Consider the following 17,829-nt stretch of genomic DNA (forward strand, 5'->3'; position numbering starts at 1 on the left):
GGACATACAGTCATAGGCCAAAGTCTGGAAATGCTCTACTAGCTCTCACCCAAATTTCATGTGTTTGAAAAAAATCATGAATAATTCTAAAAAAATCTGTATAAAGACAAAATAAAATATATAACTTGGGATATTATTATATTGCATAATTTCAAGAAGTCTACATTTTGTTTCTAATATATGCCGTGAAGAATCCGCCCCATATAAAGTTAGTGGTCTTTTCACTTTTTTTCCCCGCGTTTCCAGGCTTTTGTCCTATGACTATAGCTCAATTGACATTACTTTGCCTACCTTACTTGCCTTAATGTGAGCCTTACATGTACCGTGTATTTTCTAGCGTCAACTAATATACGATTGAAAGTATAAGGTAGGTATACTTACCTACCTGTACCTTAGGCAAATGACAGTAGAGGAGGCTTATGACAAACGAGCCTTTAAGATTGGCTTAGAGATCGGCAGAAGAAAATACCAATAGTTTGCGACGTTTGTTGTCAGCCGTTTACATCAGCTACTCTAGCTTTTGTTAGCCTTTCCATGTGGCAATCCGAGATATCTGCTCCTATAATTGAGGCGAAGGTACATGTATTCTGCTGGCTGACAGTCACTTTTCATCCCAACTCTACATGTGGCATTGGGAGTACCAGAGAGTGGGGAAACGACCTCTAGGCCAGCTGTACTACTTTGGGAACCGCTGTCCGATGCGGCGGCCAATCACAGCCCTACGGCAAGTCATACTGAAGAATTGCTTCCGTCCCATCTTCTCCACCAATCCGCTCTCGCCATCCTTGCAATTTTGCCTCATGCCCAGCTTCAGCTTCAGCCGCAGCGCTTTGTTTGGTTTCAGTCTTGCGGCGGCGTTGATAGCAGTTGTTCTGGTCCTTTTGCCCCCTTTATTGGTTACAGACCTTGCTTCAAGTCATCTCAGTAGTAGCAGCAGTAGCAGCAGTAACTCTTTCTCCAGCATCCAGAGCGACGCCACCAATCTTGCCAATCCTGATTCCACGATGGCTTCTCGGGCTGGTCCGGTGGTGTTTCCGGCCCTGAGCCGGCACACGGCCACGGTCATCTTCGTGCACGGGCTCGGCGACAGCGGAAAAGGCTGGGCCGATGTCGTTAAACTGTGGCAGAGGAAGCACAGACTCGATGAGGTCAAATTCGTCCTGCCCAATGCGCGCACTATGCCCATCACAGTGGTGAGTCCAACATGCCATGCGTCTTGTCTCTCTTGGACGCTAGACACAGCAAGAGATTTATAACATTATCATATGGGTTGGCTAACGATGTGTTGTGTACAGAACAGAGGCGCTTTCATGCCTGCCTGGTTCGATGTCGTATGACTTTCCTTCTTGCCTTGTTATAAGTCTACTCGTATTTCAGAGTACCTGCTCCTGGTCTCTGTGCGTGTCTATGCAAACTAACATGGCCCGTGCAACAGAAATCTCTTGGCGCTGCATCAAAAATGACCCTTGACGAGAGGTCTCGCGATACGGACGAAGCCGGTATCCTTGAGTCTCGTGCCTACCTCTACTCTCTCATCCAGGATGAAGCTGCAGATGGCATCTCCTCTGACCGCATTGTGCTGGGTGGCTTTTCCCAAGGCGGCGCCATGAGTATCTTCTCTGGCATCACAGCCCCCTTCAAATTGGCCGGTATCGTTGGCTTATCCTGCTGGCTGCCTCTAAGCCATAAGTTGAAGGAGTTTATCCCCGGGACCAACTTCAACCAGGACACACCAATCTTCATGGGACACGGCGATATAGACCCGGTAGTCCTGTACGAATGGGGCACGGCTACCGAGGAGAGACTTAAGGAGCTCGGCTATGACGTGAATCGAGAAACATATGAGTGAGCAGCCCATCATCCCATTTCCCTTTGTTCACATCTCATATTCAATTTCATGCTGCTTGTTCGCTACCTTGCGCGGATATTTCATTCTTTTCATTTTCACACCTCGCTTTTTCCTTTTTCTTTCTGTTTTTATATACCAACTGACGACATGCCAGGGGTATGGAACACTCTGCCTGTATAGAGGAGATTGACGACGTTGAGGAGTTTCTCGTATCGAAGCTCCCTGCCAAAGGTAGTGCTTTATCAACGGGACCTTGACGACCGCATAGAAAAGGTGGTGCGTGACCGAGTTACGATGCCTCTGGGAAGAATTGAAGACAGGCTTAGGAATTATGCCGTTGCAATGAGACTTGCCTTAGCAGGGTGCAACAACATTTTCCCATTGCGGAGTAGCAAACGTTCAATCCAACTGATGGGACCGTGATTCTGGATTTTTTTACGATCCCCTGGCCCATTTAAGCGACCCACAACATTTTATGTCGCCCAGTGACGTGACTCTCCATTATTGGCTGCATCGTTCTTTATCTCTAACCTGTTTTGGCATGTTCCTCGTTTCACATCAAATCAGCCAACGGCTGACTGTACGAGTCTGGGCTAGCAGAACCAGCTGCTTGGATGGTCGAATTTCAGCCTTTTCAAGTGGCATTCCCGCATGACGCATTTAGAGCGGTCCTTGTCATAGAGCTATCCAGCCTTGCATGGGGCATCTCATCTGGAGGATTCCGATCGTGTTTCGAGACGGAAGAATTCAATCCCACAAATGGACAGCTGGGCATGATGCGACTAGATCGTTCCATGGCGCACGGCTAGCTGGATCGGATGCAACACGGTTAAATTGAGCTTCGAAATTAAAGCAACGGGAAAATGACATTGAGTTTAACTCTTGAACTCATTAGGCAAGTTGTTAAGCATAGACATGTCTTTTATTTGTATGTCCAAGAACACGAGCCGGCTGGACCTCGGTGCTGATGACCCCCAGCGAGGGCCTCATCTTAGCCGTTTGCTTAGTTACCTGCCAAATCTGTCGCCGCTGGCGCCGTGCCCACCAGCGCTATTGCCGAAGTGAGGGTCCCTGGGTCAGATAAGCGTCTCACGACGACATTCACAAACTGCAGAGAGCTCTCATTCGTCGCCAGTCGGGGCTGCCCTGGCAGGGTTGCTGCTGTTTAGTCTTAAAACTCCGGCGTGGCAGACGGAATGGAACGTCTCCATGTGACAGAGACGAACGCCTACATGTTCTAGGTCGTACTGTAGCAGCTCAATGGGGCTGAGAGGAACGGACTGTCGGTTGCTGGCTTGCAGTTTTCCGGCTGCAACTGGACGAACCATACGACTATACTACGACCCCTCTTTCATCGTGTAAGTGTTGTGGTGTCTATTTCTCTTCGCCTGCCGTGTTGGCTTTTTAGGCAAGTGCTTAGAGAAACAAATTCGTTTATCGCCATATCATGTAACGTTATTCCGGCGCGAGTGCCCTCTCGCTTCGAGATGGGCCTCGTGTGCGCATGGCTCTATTGGATTGCATCGGATAATGGTGATATCTTACTCATATGCTTCTTTTCCGATGGCATAGTGCTTGTCTAGCTCGGAACGCTAGGAACCGAGGACCCTGGACTATCGCCGTCCGGGGCAATTGTCAAACTTCATTCATCTGGCCAGACCGTCCATGGCCCAGCCGTACCTGGAGCTACCTTCCGGATTCTCGACTAGACTGGACTAGCAACTATTCTCGACTGCCGCATTGGGCCGTTCTATTTTGACCGCGCTTACACGGCAAGCTGTTTCGTTTCACCACTACTACGAGAAAGTCCTTGGCACCTGTTGTAATTGAGATTCGGGAATTTCGAAAAAATGATAAATAGATGTGCTGATGCCGGCTGCTTGTTGGTTCAGCAAGTTTGCCTTTGGACAACTCAGCAACAGCAGCAGCAGCAGCACAAGTGAAGATCTGGTCATCTTCTACAGGCCTCTTGTATATATCTTGCCGCCTGGTTTTTTTTTATTCATTTTAACTGTACATACATATATCGAAAATGTTTTTCACCAAAGCACTGGTTGCTACCGGCCTTTTGGCCTCTGCTGCTCTCGCAGCACCCATGGAGAAGCGCGCCGCTGGAGGCAAGCTCGTCGTCTACTGGGGCGCCGAAGACGACTCGACTACCTTGGCTAATGTATGTGCGGACTCGTCATACGACATTGTCAACTTGGCCTTCCTCGACAAGTTCTCTGCTGGTGGTGGCTACCCCTCGCTCTCTCTGAGCACTCTCGGTGGCCCGTCCTCCGCCCAGAAGGCTGCCGGTGCCACGAACCTCCAGGATGGTTCTTCTTTGGTTCCCGCCATCAAGGCCTGCCAGGCCGCCGGCAAGCTGGTCATCCTCAGCATGGGTGGTGCTGTCGACTTCTCTCAAGTCACCCTTTCGGGCGATTCTCAGGGACAGGCGGTTGCCGATATGGTTTGGAACCTGTTCTTGGGTGGTACTGCCACTCCTACTCTCCGTCCTTTCGGAACCGTCAAGCTCGACGGTGTTGATCTTGGTGAGTAAAGCCGTTCTCAACGTGATAAAAAACGACTCTTTTCTAACATGCCATCTTGCAATACAGACAACGAGACTGGTAACCCTACTGGCTACCTGGCCATGACTCAACGCTTCCGATCCAACTTTGCCAAGGACACTAGCAAGAGGTACTACCTTACTGCTGCTCCTCAGTGCCCCTTCCCCGATGCTTCTGAGCCTCTCAACGTCTGCCAGCTCCTCGACTACGTCTGGGTCCAGTTCTACAACAACGACAACTGCAACGTTGGCCAGTCCGGCTTCAACACTGCTGTCAAGAACTGGAGCAAGAACATTGGCAACGCTACTCTGTTCATTGGTGCGCTGGCCAGCGGTGCCGACGGTGACCAGGGCTACATCTCCCCCAGCTCTCTCATCTCTGCTTACAACGGTGTCTCTGCTCTTAACCTGCCCAACGTTGGCGGTATCATGCTCTGGGAGGCTCAGCTCGCTGTCAAGAACGGCAACTTCCAGAAGACCATCAAGGCTGCCATCGGCTCCGGCTCCGGTACTACTCCTCCTCCTCCCTCGTCCACCACTCCCGCTGGAAGCTCCCCTACCTGCTCTTGGGTCGGCCACTGCGCTGGTGCTACCTGCAGCTCTGACGACGACTGCTCCGACTCTCTCACCTGCAACAGCGGCAAGTGTGGAAATGCTGGCAGCACTGCTCCTCCTCCTACCACTTGCTCTTGGGAGGGCCACTGCCTGGGCGCTACTTGCGGTAGCGACAACGACTGCTCTGACCCTTACTTCTGCTCCAACGGCGTCTGCTCTCAGTAAGCGGCTAATGCGGATGAGGCGACGATGTGGAGGAAAATGGATATCGAATCTTCTTGTATATAATCTGAAACGCTAATTGGGCTGAAATATTGTGTATAAAGCCCATTTTGTTTATAAAAAGCGAGCGAATTGAATATGTTCATATTTGGAATATTGTCTGTGCCTGTTAAATTGAGTGAGTCGTGTAGCATGTCTAAAGCTCGAATCGGGCTTTATAGTTGGATTTGTAAAAAAATCTTAATCTGTCTTAGAAAGTTGGCTGCTATGAGCTGTATAGGACAGTAGCTGACTACAATATTTAGTAATTGTTAAGTCAACTGTGATCAAATGTCGATGAAACTGTAAGCCTATTTTTCGAGGTGATACGGTGTATGTCTCGATGATGTGATATATGATGCATAACGTTATTGGCACCGAGATAGTAATTGGCGAACACTATTACTTATACGAGCTACTGATAAGTAGACAATCCTTGGCTAGAGCTTTATGATCATCTCTGAACTCTCCCGGCTATTATTAGATCATGGGAAACTATCTGAAGAGCAGGCAGCGGATAGCCTAATCGGAGCACTAGTCGCAAGTGCATAGCTTACTTGGTTGGATTTGCTGAAGTCGCGCGTCAGCATGCAAGTTACTGTTGCTAAATACTGTAAGACGGCAATAATAACTTTGCTTCCGTCAACTCTAATCCAATCAGCGTCTCTTCCTCTGTATTTTGATTGTGCTTCTTGTTCAGTAATACAAAAAGACAATAACGAATCTCAAACAATTTTGTCCCCTAGGTTCGGGTGGAATGCGGCGCTGGCCACTAGTAAACCTAGAGTATGCCATTGCTTCCTGGATTTGGCATAGCGAGCCGACGACGAGTTCTTCATCCTCGGCTTACTGGGGATGGATCCTCTTTCTCCGCTTCTTGATGTGCGGCTGGTGCTAGGGAGTTAATTGAGGAGCTTGAAAAAGCGACTTTGTAGTTCTTGTACATGAGCTTGTGAAGCGCTTTTTTCACTGCATCCTTGATATAGAACTTCTTTTTTTGATGTCGCATCTCCCTTTTTGAATGGTGAAAATGTAGCTTGTGTTCTGAATAGATTCTGTTGAGCCTGCTTGAGTCTATTTTCGGTGCTCTGGGATTACAGGGACTTCCTGGGAAGTAGTTGCGTGTATCTCACCCGCGCGTGCATACCCCCGTCTTGACCATTGACACCTTAGTTTACCTTAAAGTTTAATGTACAACTAGGTAGTTGTATATATACGGCTTCATCCGGACAATCTTACGTCCTCGGAAATCATCCTTCCTTCAACCCGCCCTTCACGTCACGCAGAACATATGTAGTATTCTCTGACTGGGATCGCGTACTACGAGTCTTTATTACTAGTTTCCTTTCCATCTCTTTTTGTCCATTTCTAATTCATATACATCAAAATGAGTAACGCGCGATTACATGGAGGTTCCATCCCCAACGAGGTCGGGGCAGACAAGCGGCTCCTCAGTGCGCCAAAGCCTCCAGACGCGCGCATGCAGAACCTCATCGACGAGGTCAACAAGCACGGCTTCGTCATCATCCGAGATGCCTTTGATGCTTCCACCGTGGCCGCGGCCAAAGCTGAGGCCTTGAGGCTGACAAACGACCCCAAGACGGCTGGGCCTGCTGGCCAGGCAGGGCGCAACAACTTTGAAGGACACAAGACGCAGCGCATGTACTCGCTGGTGAACAAGTCGCGTGTGTTCGACGCCTTTGCGCTGCATGAGGATGTGTTGGCGCTGAATGATCATTTTCTGGATGCGGGATATTTGCTTAATTCGTTTCAGAGCATTAATATCTTGCCTGGGGAGACTGCTCAGACTCTGCATTATGACCATGGGTTTGCGTCGCTGGAGAGGCCTCATAAGCCTCTTGGTTCGGTGAGTACTTTTTTATTCTTCCACTTCTATGAATCATAATAAATTGCTGCTCTACGCATAACGTATTGGAGAATAAAGAGCCTAATACCGGAGGTGAACATCAGGGCGTCATGATTGCTCTGGACGATTACACCGCCACCAACGGCGCAACTGTCATCGTCCCCGACTCTCACAACTGGGACTCAAAGCGCATCCCCACCATGAAGGACACCATCCCCGTCATCATGCCGGCGGGCAGCATCATCTACTTCCTCAGCACGCTATGGCACGGCGGCGGCGCGAACACCAGCGACAAGCCCCGGCTGGCGTTTACGGCGCAGTACTGCCAGCCTTGGATCCGGCCCATGGAGAATATGATTTTGGCGGTTGACTGGGAGAAGCTGGACGAGATTCCGGAGAGGCTGGTGGGCATGCTGGGGTACAAGGTTGGGAGCCCGTTTATTGGCTTTGTGGATGGGAGAAGTCCGAGGGCGGCGGTACAGAAGATACTGGCGAAGTGGAAGGGCAAAGCTGAGTCGAAGCTATGAGATGCTTATTTACCAAGTTCACAAGTAATTGCATATAACATGTGTTGCTTGGATGCGAAGAGGAACTAGGGTTTAGCTGCATGCCCAAGTTTCCATGTTGTCAATATATCGGATCGCGTCTTTCATTTATATTCAGTTAGCTTGCAGACAACTGGACTTGCTATCAATGACCAGTTCAGTTGATGCTCGTTACGCTGATTTATAGTGGACACTCTAGTACTGGAATCATGCTGGAAGTTGTCGAGGCGAATAGCTAAGCGCAGGTTGCAACAAGAATCAATTAGACATTGACCAATCAATGCTAATGAAATCACGGCACTGCGTCTGATTTATGGCAATCTCTGTGTCACACCTTGAAATGTCGTTTTACAGGCAGGACAGGTAACAAGTTAGTGCTGTTACACGAGAATTTCGGGGATGCGTAGAGCCATGCTAAAAGTCTCTTGTGGGTTGCACAGACCACCAAAGCTTATAACAGGTGAAGGGTGCACTCATGAGCATTTAGCTCTCCTACGGAAAATATGTAGGTACATGTTGATATATACGCTTGGCTTTATCGGACGGAGTGAATCAAGGCATGGCAGTTTATGCCCACCTGTTCTCTATGCATTGGATTGCCTACTTTGGGAAATTATCTTTAACTGCCAACATACACGTAATGCGCTGACGCCCAGGGTCTGATGCTTTTGACCAAGTGTAATTCTACCATGCATACATTGATTGAGGACTGAAGTCTAATGAATTCGAAATGAGTCATTCTCATGCCAACTGCAAATCTCTCGTTTGTATGTTTAACCAAAAGTCCCAGTGTTGTAAATAAAAAATCTATGTGTTTTGCCGTTGCGATACGCTGCTTCCAGATCGATCACCTGCTGCGGGGTCGTTGTGGCTAGTTCCATCGTAATGGCGAGTCTGACTCAAGCTTGGAGTAATAAACAACTGCTAGCGACAGAGTACACAGCCTCGTTCTTTAATCCAAGGTTGGCTTGGAGGTTGACTCCTCTTTGTTTCTTCTAAGAAAATGAAATTTGTGACTCAGATGACTTGTGTAAGAATGATATATTGCTATCGCTGAGGGTCTTATCATTGACCTGCGTACCATCCATCTGTTGCATCACCTTGTGCTGGCAAAAGTGCCATTTTAACAAGTCGCCATGGAGAACACAGCATTCTTTGATCTGAAGCTTCTTCAACGCTCCGCGCCTGGAGACCAGGCAATCCACCTACGGCATGTCTTAACCAGCAATCCAGGCGCCGCATCTTCCCTCACATCTAATTTGATAACGCTCGTGGCATCGGATCTTCTCCCGTCCATTGTCCTCTCTTTATGGCCCTTGGCCGCGAACGATCCACACGTGATTATCGCGGTCATGCACCAGGAGCTCTGCCTTGATGCTCAGCGCTCAGCCATCCGGCACTTCTATCGCCATCTGCGCCGCGAAAAGACGTTTGCCAAGGCCTGGGAGACCGCCGGTGGTGCTTCTGGAGTTGCTCAGCTGGCGGCAAAGCTCAACTTGGTTCATGCTCGCCTTCTCTTCAACCTACTTGGAGATACTGGCCGTGCAAGAGGGGCACGAAAGGAGCGCCAGAGGGCCATGGAGGAGCTCCTGACGTTGTTGTGGGGAGAGGATGGAGAAATATCTGCATCTGCCGTGGGTGCTGGCGGCGGTCCATTCGATAGCCGTCCATTGCGCGGTGACTACGTGAAGCTGATCCCAGCCTGCAGCGGCGCGTTTAGAGTAGAGTGGGAGGAGATGAAGCGCCAGCTCCCGGAGAGATACAAGCACTCCGTGACCACAGATCAAGAGTTCTTTGAGGATTATTACAGCGAGAAGCTGCGGCGCGGCGAAATCACTGCCTCGGCGTTCCTACATGCGATAAAGCCTCTCGCTACTAGCCGTATAGACTACGGCTTGCACATTCTGCACAAGTTCGCAGAGAGTGAAACATTGCTAGGGGCGTCTCCCAGTGATTTCTTCAAAACAATTATCGATCCACTAGGAAAGCGATTTGTATCCAACAGAATGATATCAAGTGATGCGACGATGCAATTTTGGAGCCGTGTCATCAGCTGTCTGAAAGAGCGTCGAGTATTTCGCGGAGACTTTGACAATTATGCTGAGCATTACAAAAGAAATGTTGCTCGCTTGCTCAGGTTGTGGAGCCGCTCACGAGCAAAGGCTGAGTATACGGACATGCTGGCTACCCTAATTTCTATTCTCCCTCAGATCGTGGTGAACGGATACAAACTCGTCGACCTCGTAAAGAAGCCTGCCCGGTCACTGAGGTATCGGTTATTACGTCTGTTCCTGAAGAACGCGGCCGGGTACCAATTTGATATCGGAGAACCTGATAGCTTGGATCACACAGAGTTTCAAAATTTGACACTCCGCTGGCAGGCGAGCATTTTTTTCGAATTGTCCGCAAATGAAGCCCTTTCATTATTCATAAAGGTCCGCCGAGCAGGAAATTATATCGCATTTGCCTATGGCAATACGTTTTACTTTGAACGGCGAGACGCAAATGATTGGGATTCAGCCGACCACCATATCGTACAGGCTCTCCTATTGAACAGGAGCACGGCAGCTCTCCCCATGGCGGCAGACCTGGATGCCATGAGATCCGAGGTTCGCCTTCAAGAGCTGCCGGAGAGGATGAAAAAGGCCACCCAAGGCCGCAGTCCAGAAACTCGAGCGCTGTGGTGCGAAGCCGCCCTGTCACTTTGTATAGCAATAGGGGATCTTGATCTCTTTGCGGAAACTCTTCGCTGGGCACGGCGGTTTAACAAAGATGCATTAACTCTCAAAGAAATGTACAGCCAGTCTTGCATCTCAAGGCATGAGGGCATCAGCCTTCTGGCTGTTCTGCATTTCAACAGAGACACGCCAGTGACAATGACTCTGGAACAGCTTGCCAAGAGCATTCACTCTGCGAATGAAATCTTGCAGACCCTTTTCGAGACTGCCATCATGGCTGCAAATGAACCGATTTTTTACCCCAGAAATTGGGAGGCCACTTTTGGCTTGATTAGAAAAGCCGTATCCCGCCGCTTGGATTGTATCAATGACTTCCAGGATCGCAGCGAAACATCTGACGATGCGCTTTTTGAAGCTGTTTGGGAGCCGACGCTTGCCATGCTGAAGGAAATGATATCGACTCTTCTTGGCCCTGCGGGTGAAAAGTTCAAGATAATCGATGCCTATGCCCTGGTATCCTCGAATTTGATTAGTGAACCTGAGAATATGCGGGAACCAACCATCAGATTTCTTAATGCTTTGGCGGTATTTCACGACTCGATTTGGGCGGAACATCGAATGCGTGAGACTCCCGCTATAGCCACAGCCGGTGAGATTTGGCCTAAAGGACTCGCTATCCAACATCTATCTGACCACTTTGGAACGACCATGGCCTATCTCCCTTATACACGATCGCGGATCGAGAGTATCGTGTTTATGGATGCCCATAAAGCCATGGCGTCTGTAAAGGTAGATGAGGAAACTCAAGCGGCCATTGGGGAATTTATAGACAGCTGGCGCGAGGCTCTACGGCTATATATCCGTTCTCCAGGAGTGCCCTATAGCAAGAGTCCGACTTCTAAAGACTTCCCTTTGCGTGTGCAGCGTCAGGAGCGCATTACAAAGGCCTGGAAGCATGCAATTGTCAACCTTTCCAAGGACCGTATGTCTCTGGAAGAGGCTGAACGGTTTTGGTTGCCTATATTCAACAACAATCAAATTATCGTTGAAAGAGACGAGGTTGAGATTGATGAATCGGCTAATCAACGCCCTGAGCCATCTCTCCCTGATGAAGACGAGAATTTGCAACCAGTAGAGTGGAATCCCGATCCGGAATACGGCCGAATATCGCAGCCTCAGAAAAGTAGATCGATGGTATCAACCTATTTGGATGTTTTGCTCAATAAGTTTTACGAAACAACGGCGTTTAACTGGAAAAGACGTTCAGGATCAAAAACCTCGGCAATTGAGTATGCCAAGGCGGTTATTCCGGAAAAGGCACGTCCTTGTTCTTTCTGGCAGTCGGCTTATATCCCCGAAAGGAAGCATACCTGCAAAACAGCGGATGCCTATGCGGTGGCAGGAATCCTGGTTCTAAATATGAAGTATGGATCAGACAGCTCTTTATTAAAGACGCCATTCCCTGATGCCAGCATTACGCGCATTCCGGCTGTGTACCTTGACGAAGAGTTTCTTGAGAGAGAAACAGCCAAGAATAGTGATGAGGTTCATGGTATGCTGACTGAATTACTTCCTTACGTGCCAGCACGCTTGCTCGCCCGTCTAGCAGCTTCAGTTCTTGAGAGCATAAGGAAGAAGCCTGAGTCAGAAAAGCCATATGCAACTTTTTCGTACATAATCGAGACCATGTTGGATGGGATCAGTCCCTCGTTGACATTTCCCTTGATTCAGCAATTTGTTTTGGAATATCCCAATGCAAGTGCATGGCACAGGCTGCTTCTTAATCCTCAGACGCTTATGAGTTTCCTTCCATCTGATGCAAAGAGGTTTTTTGAGAGCTTTACAGATGCTATTCTGGATAAGCTCCAACAACAAGCAAGCAGGCGCTCGGAGGAGCCCAGCTCATCAGAAAGCAAGGGACCACTGGTAAAAGTCACTACAGTCAAAATGTTGGCTCAACTCCTGAGAGAATGTCCGGTTGTTGATCCGAGCCTCGCAGTGGATTTGAACATTCGAATTCTTCAGAAAGCTAGCCATGTGGATATCCGTATAGCCTCTATAAAAGCGCTCACGGAGGCACTAAGTACGACGACTAGCCCTGTACTAAGGCAGAAGATATTTGACGCCTTGTTCAAGTACGCTACTCCAATGGCGTCTTCAGTCCACGACGCACAACCAGCTGTGGACTGGGACGCGTTGAAGCCTGATGACGAGCTGCCTGAAGTATGGGAAGGCGACTCTGGAAACTTTGGGAATCCTCCAATCATGGATATTATCCTGTTCGCAGGTCATGAAATAGAGCTACAGTCTGACCAAAGTCGGACTTTGACGAAGCTTAAATATTCCGTATTGGACTCTTCCGCAGAAAGCAACAGACGATGGACGGATCTTTTCTTAAAGAAGAATGGATTCAGCATACCAGACAACGCTCAACTTCCTCTGATCCCGGCATTCCCGACAGCACTGAATACTCTGCTTGTTTTAATGCAGTCGGAGACTTCGTTAAAGTACGTCGATCTGATGAAGCGATACACATTGATGAAAATGAATCCTCCCGACTGGCTGGCTCGTATAAACAAGGCTGTAAAAGATGACAAAGATCTGTCCAGGTCTAATGCTGGCAAACATTGGTACAATCTGTGGAGCAGCGACAGCTACACATACATGAACAACACTCTTGGAAATGTCTCTGTCTTTCTCGGTCCCAAGAATCCGGATACGCGAAACCGTGAACAGTCAAGAGCGTTTTACGAGAGCTTGGAACAATTTATCCTCGAGGTCGGGGACGCTTTTATTACAGAAGGGTTCTCTTCTCAATATGCGTCGTTCTTGGACAAAATATCATGGATGGGTCCTGAAAGTCCCGTATGGAGGAACCTTGTGGACAGGATAAATAGTCTTCGAACTCCCGCGTGGCAAGCCAATCCGAATCGAAAGCCAAAAGTGCTTCCTGATACGCTGCCACTCAAGATGAAGATGCTGAACTTGCCCAAGCAGAAGCTTACGAATCCGGATGAGGTCAAAGCGGTCATTGCCAGATGTGTGAATGGCGTTGTAGAGCTCCTCGAAGAATTCGTGTCGAGTGGGACTCCGTATTTTGAGAGATTCAATACGCTTCAGAAGGAATTGGGGACGGTTGAGCCTATGGCTGAGATGGCCATTTTGCTGGGCTCTGAGCCTGCGCGACGGAGCACGAACGAAGTGACTTTGGTGGATCACCTTCGGCTGGAGCTCGCAATTAACATGATGAACAGGAGTAATGTTCTCAACAAAGGCCTGGGAAAAGCTCATGACGAGGACGTTGTGAACGCGGCTGCTGGGTTGGTGATGGATATGAGTAATAGTCATGTAGAGTACATTCGCACACTGGCGGCTCCTTTGAAGAATGGGTTGGAGAATGCCACTGGGTTTAATTGGTGGGATTGAGTGAGGCAAATGTTGGAGAGCCAACATAATTACTATTTCGTACATGTCTTATTAATAATTTCCATTATATGGCCGTGTGTAGCATTTAGCAGCATTTATCTAGTTCAAGTACATCTACCTATTCTACTATATGTATTAGCTCCATCAGTTCACTCTATTACTTTAGTATATTTCCTACTTCTGCTACCTCTTCTATCCCTACGCGTCTGCTGGTGCCCCTTCTATGTCAATTTTAACAGAGTCTGGGAAGTCCTTTAGCCTGTCTGTCTCTTCTAGAGGCTGTAGCTCCCAAATATCCCCATAACTCTCATCACTCTCGTCGTCATCGTCATCGTCGTCTTCAATGTCATATTTCCCGCCGCTCTTATACTTATACCTAGCTTCACCATCCCGCTTCAGCTTTATGCGGATGGCTCTATACGCAAACACAACTCTGTTCAAAGTCCGCCCTTGAGATACTGTTTGGGCACTGGAGGCGTTTATGTTGAATCCTAGGCCCCCTAGAACCGTTGCTTTTGCCGCAACTCTAAGCTTAGCGCTGTGATGGTTTTCGTTTGTGGACTTGGAGAACCCGGAGGCGATCTTCAATCCCGTGATCATATATACCCTCTTCCTGCCCACGAGGCTATTATCTAGAAAGTTTTGAACTCTGCATGATGCTCGAATACTCTCAGTTACGAAATCTTGATTCGGTTCGAACTCTGGAGTCTCGAGCAACTCGCAGTGATACACGTTTTTCTTATGACGGGCGAAGGAGTAGATGAGGTCCGTAGACCCTCCAAAGCCGACTCCCTGGATAGCGTTGGCATTGAAATCGGCATGCGTTTGGTGGCCCCGGATGTCTTTTTCGTCAAAATCGGCGGCGACGCTTTGGTTGATGAGATGTTTAGGAACAGCGATTGAATCCTGTTGATTTAGAGGGGCTTTTAGCATTTCAAGGTTGGAAAAGATGCTTCCAAGTCTTGGGGCCACATCGCTGTCAGGATTAATGTCAAAACTCGGTGCCTGAAAATAATACAATTTGCTCATCGTAACAATTCTCTAATAGCTAATAGTTCAATAAGACACTTTTCTGCAGTTATCGAGGTATATTCCTCCCGACTGTAGTCATGTGATGTCGCTTCCAGGGAGGGGTTGGGCTGAAAATTGTCAGCAGAGATAAGTACAGGTACATGTATCGTTCTTCAAACTTAGCATCCAACATTACGTGTTGCTTAAATAAAGCAAGAGTAAACTGAAAGCCTGGAATATATGTAAAAGCAGTAGCTAAAGTAAAAGTAGTAGCTATAGTAGAAGCAGCAGTTATAGCAAAAGCAGTGGCTATAGTAGAAGTAGTAAGTACAGTAAAGCAATAGAGATGATAGAAGTAATAGAAGAAGTAAACTTTCAGGATTCTCTTTTCCTCCTCAATTAACAATTTCATACTGCTGGCTTAAACAAGAAAGCCTTTAATCTCTCCCTGTATCCAAGATTCGTCTCGCTTAGAGTCAAAGAGCCCCCAGTGCTGGATCCACCAGTAGCCAGAATGCATGTGACCATCGGGATCTTTTAGTCGTTCAAACATACGCCGCATGGAATCAATTCGATGGAGACTCTCCCACTCTTGGCGTGACAGAAATCCTCTTGCATAATCAAGAATGACTGCCGCGACTCCAGCAGCAATCGGGGCCGCACATGATGTACCGCTCATGTCTTTGTTATCGCCGGGCAAGTTCAAGTTTGGCGGCCATGCTGACCTGACGCATTCTCCAAGGACCATGATCCTCATGTTCTCCTTTGGACTGGGAGTAAATGATGATTTATTGCCGTAGCCGTCACCGGAATAAATACAGATCACATGCGACTCAATGGCAGGCCATGCAACTCCGTCAGGACGGTTCTTGCCGTCATTGGAAGCGGCCGCAAACATGAGGACGTCCTTGAAAGCGGCATATTTAATGGCGTCGTATACCACCTCGTTTTTGCCTCCAAATCCGAAAGACATGACGATAATGTCGACCTTCCACTGGTCTACAGCGTACCGTATAGCCTGGGCTATAACATCAGAAATAGTGTAGCAGTTTTAGAAAGAAGGGGTCTCACTTCAGCAATATTCTGTGCTGACTTCTCAACATCAGGCCTCTTTTTAAACACCCGAGCAACGTGGATAGCAGCATTTGGCGCAATCTTGCGCAAGAGAACAGCGAGATGCGTGCCATGGCCGACGTCGTCTTTCCATTCTGCATCTTCTCCTACCCAGCTGCGATATTCGAATCTAGGATTTGCATCGTACATGTCCTTTTGGTCCTAGGAGAGCTCAATACCGCTGTCTAGAATAGCAATTCTGACTCTTTGCGACCCGGTGTCGCGTAGCGTTTCTATTCGATTAAGAGCATCCGTGTGCCATTCGAACCACGCATCGGCTGCTATTTTCCTGAATGACGTGTAACTCCATTAGTTATTGGTTGTCTCATACAAACCCACTGCCGTTATCATCACTAACTTGTCGCCTTCATGACGCACGTCTCTGCCTACTTTTCCTCCGAGAAGGCAGAATTTGCGCGTCTCGATGAGATTTATTGCTGGTTCTGGCGCACGAAAAGAGTTATAAGAGTTTTAACGACATTTAAGCTGAGTAAAGGTGGCCATACCAGTTATTTCAGCCAGAGTTACGTTGGCTGCTGTTGAAAGTGACCTTTCATTAGCGCCTGACTGGTCGAGATCCTCGGTGTGTTTTTCCAGCATCAAATCCTCATGTAGTCTGTCTAAAGAAACCTGATACCCGTCACTGAGATCTGAAGCCAAAGGCTGTATAATGCATGATAGTATGTATTGTCTGATTGGACCCTCCTCGGACAGTATCTTACATGGAAAATTTGATGGCGGCTCAAGTATAAGGCAAGAACGTATGGCCTTGATTAAGGCGCGAGATATCCTCTTGGAGCGATCGCGAGATATCTGACGCTCCAACTCCTGGAGCTGTTGCAAGGCCTGCATGCCGTCGCTATTGAATTGTTCCCACGAAGTCTTCTCGTAAATTTGGCATTTGTGGCAATCTCTAAAAAGATGATGCCAAGGGCCAATATTGCAGGATGTGAGTGGTATTGCATATGATTTGGCGAATCATGCTCAGCTTGTTGAAATGCGACAGAAAGATATGGAAATGCCAACGCGGGAGATGGTGAGTTGCTGAATTGGCGGACGAAGTAGATTTTGTCACTGCTCCATGCTGTTTGAAACCACGAGCCCGGATATAGGAAGAGCATCGAGTTTGCCAGAACGTAGCAGAGAATGAGTTTGTCTTTTGGCGTGTATTTTGAGAAATCTGAGACCGAAACACCATCTCCTAAGAGCTGTTGAAGAGACTCCATCTGGGTGTGGTGATTGACACCCTCCGAAGGCCTGGGTTTGAGGTGCCATAGTTTATCATTCTGGGCCAAGAAGTCGACTTGAAAGTGTTGGCTCTTCGATAGCCGGTGGCAAATGTCGTTGTTGACGGACTGCCGAGCTCTTGATACCGACGTTTCGGGTCTGCACTCGAGTCAGAGATGCATAGTAAATTCCCATCTTGTAAGCTTCCAACTCACCGAGGCTTGACGACCTCAACATTCGTCACTTTCCACTCGACATTATCTTTACAAACAGGTAATAGAACTTCGAATTGAGCCAGAGTGTTATGCGCTGTAATTTCCTGCTGTGTCGCTCTTGATACCAATCGGCGGTGCGTAAACAGATTGAGTCTCGCCTCTCTTAACCCATATGGCCTCGCCCGCTGAACGCAATGGCATTTCCAATGCCGCTCTAAGAGGCCATACGTTCTGTCAGCTATGTCTTTCATGCCATAGCTCGGATGCCTGGAGAGATCAAACTGCTCAGCTATTCCACAGGGGGTCCGAAAATACACGTCCAAGAGATGCTCTGTGGCTCTTCTAATCCGTTTGAGAAACTTGTCGCGTTCTGCTTTACACCTCTTCTCTTCCTTATGAAACAGAGGAGTGCTGCGGCCGATGATGCTCAAGTATCGATTGCGAAGCTCGCTTGACTGGCCCTGTAATTCGAAGCATTCATCATAGCCTCCTAAATCTTCCGACCGGATGCATTCGGCAAGCTTGTCTAGG

The 17,829-nt window shown here is 48.3% G+C and overlaps 5 protein-coding genes across 5 annotated transcripts; 3 read left to right on the forward strand and 2 right to left on the reverse strand.

Annotated features, from left to right (window-relative positions):
• Positions 1–3,881: 3,881 nt before the first annotated feature.
• TGAM01_v205672 (glycosylhydrolase family 18-1) lies at positions 3,882–5,180 on the forward strand (the record flags this gene model as incomplete). Its single annotated transcript, XM_018810455.2, has 2 exons — positions 3,882–4,383; positions 4,450–5,180. 2 exons carry the CDS (start codon positions 3,882–3,884, stop codon positions 5,178–5,180), a joined length of 1,233 nt encoding a protein of 410 aa, XP_018656348.2.
• A 1,423-nt stretch (positions 5,181–6,603) lies between these two features.
• On the forward strand, positions 6,604–7,610 carry TGAM01_v205673 (phytanoyl-CoA dioxygenase family protein; the record flags this gene model as incomplete). Its single annotated transcript, XM_018810454.1, has 2 exons — positions 6,604–7,083; positions 7,155–7,610. The coding sequence occupies 2 exons, from the start codon at positions 6,604–6,606 to the stop codon at positions 7,608–7,610; spliced, it is 936 nt and encodes a 311-aa protein (XP_018656347.1).
• A 1,154-nt stretch (positions 7,611–8,764) lies between these two features.
• Positions 8,765–13,732, forward strand: TGAM01_v205674 (hypothetical protein; the record flags this gene model as incomplete). Its single annotated transcript, XM_024549683.1, has 1 exon — positions 8,765–13,732. One exon carries the CDS (start codon positions 8,765–8,767, stop codon positions 13,730–13,732), a length of 4,968 nt encoding a protein of 1,655 aa, XP_024405541.1.
• A 198-nt stretch (positions 13,733–13,930) lies between these two features.
• On the reverse strand, positions 13,931–14,665 carry TGAM01_v205675 (hypothetical protein; the record flags this gene model as incomplete). Its single annotated transcript, XM_024549684.1, has 1 exon — positions 13,931–14,665. One exon carries the CDS (start codon positions 14,663–14,665, stop codon positions 13,931–13,933), a length of 735 nt encoding a protein of 244 aa, XP_024405542.1.
• Positions 14,666–15,164: 499 nt separating this feature from the next.
• TGAM01_v205676 (pfs domain-containing protein) lies at positions 15,165–16,006 on the reverse strand (the record flags this gene model as incomplete). The annotated part of the gene is made up of 2 exons (XM_018810452.2): positions 15,165–15,761; positions 15,815–16,006. The coding sequence occupies 2 exons, from the start codon at positions 16,004–16,006 to the stop codon at positions 15,165–15,167; spliced, it is 789 nt and encodes a 262-aa protein (XP_018656345.2).
• Between the last annotated feature and the right edge of the window lie 1,823 nt (positions 16,007–17,829).

Source organism: Trichoderma gamsii, assembly GCF_001481775.2.
Source record: "Trichoderma gamsii strain T6085 chromosome Unknown Scaffold_18.2, whole genome shotgun sequence".
In the NCBI taxonomy this organism is placed as follows: domain Eukaryota; kingdom Fungi; phylum Ascomycota; class Sordariomycetes; order Hypocreales; family Hypocreaceae; genus Trichoderma; species Trichoderma gamsii.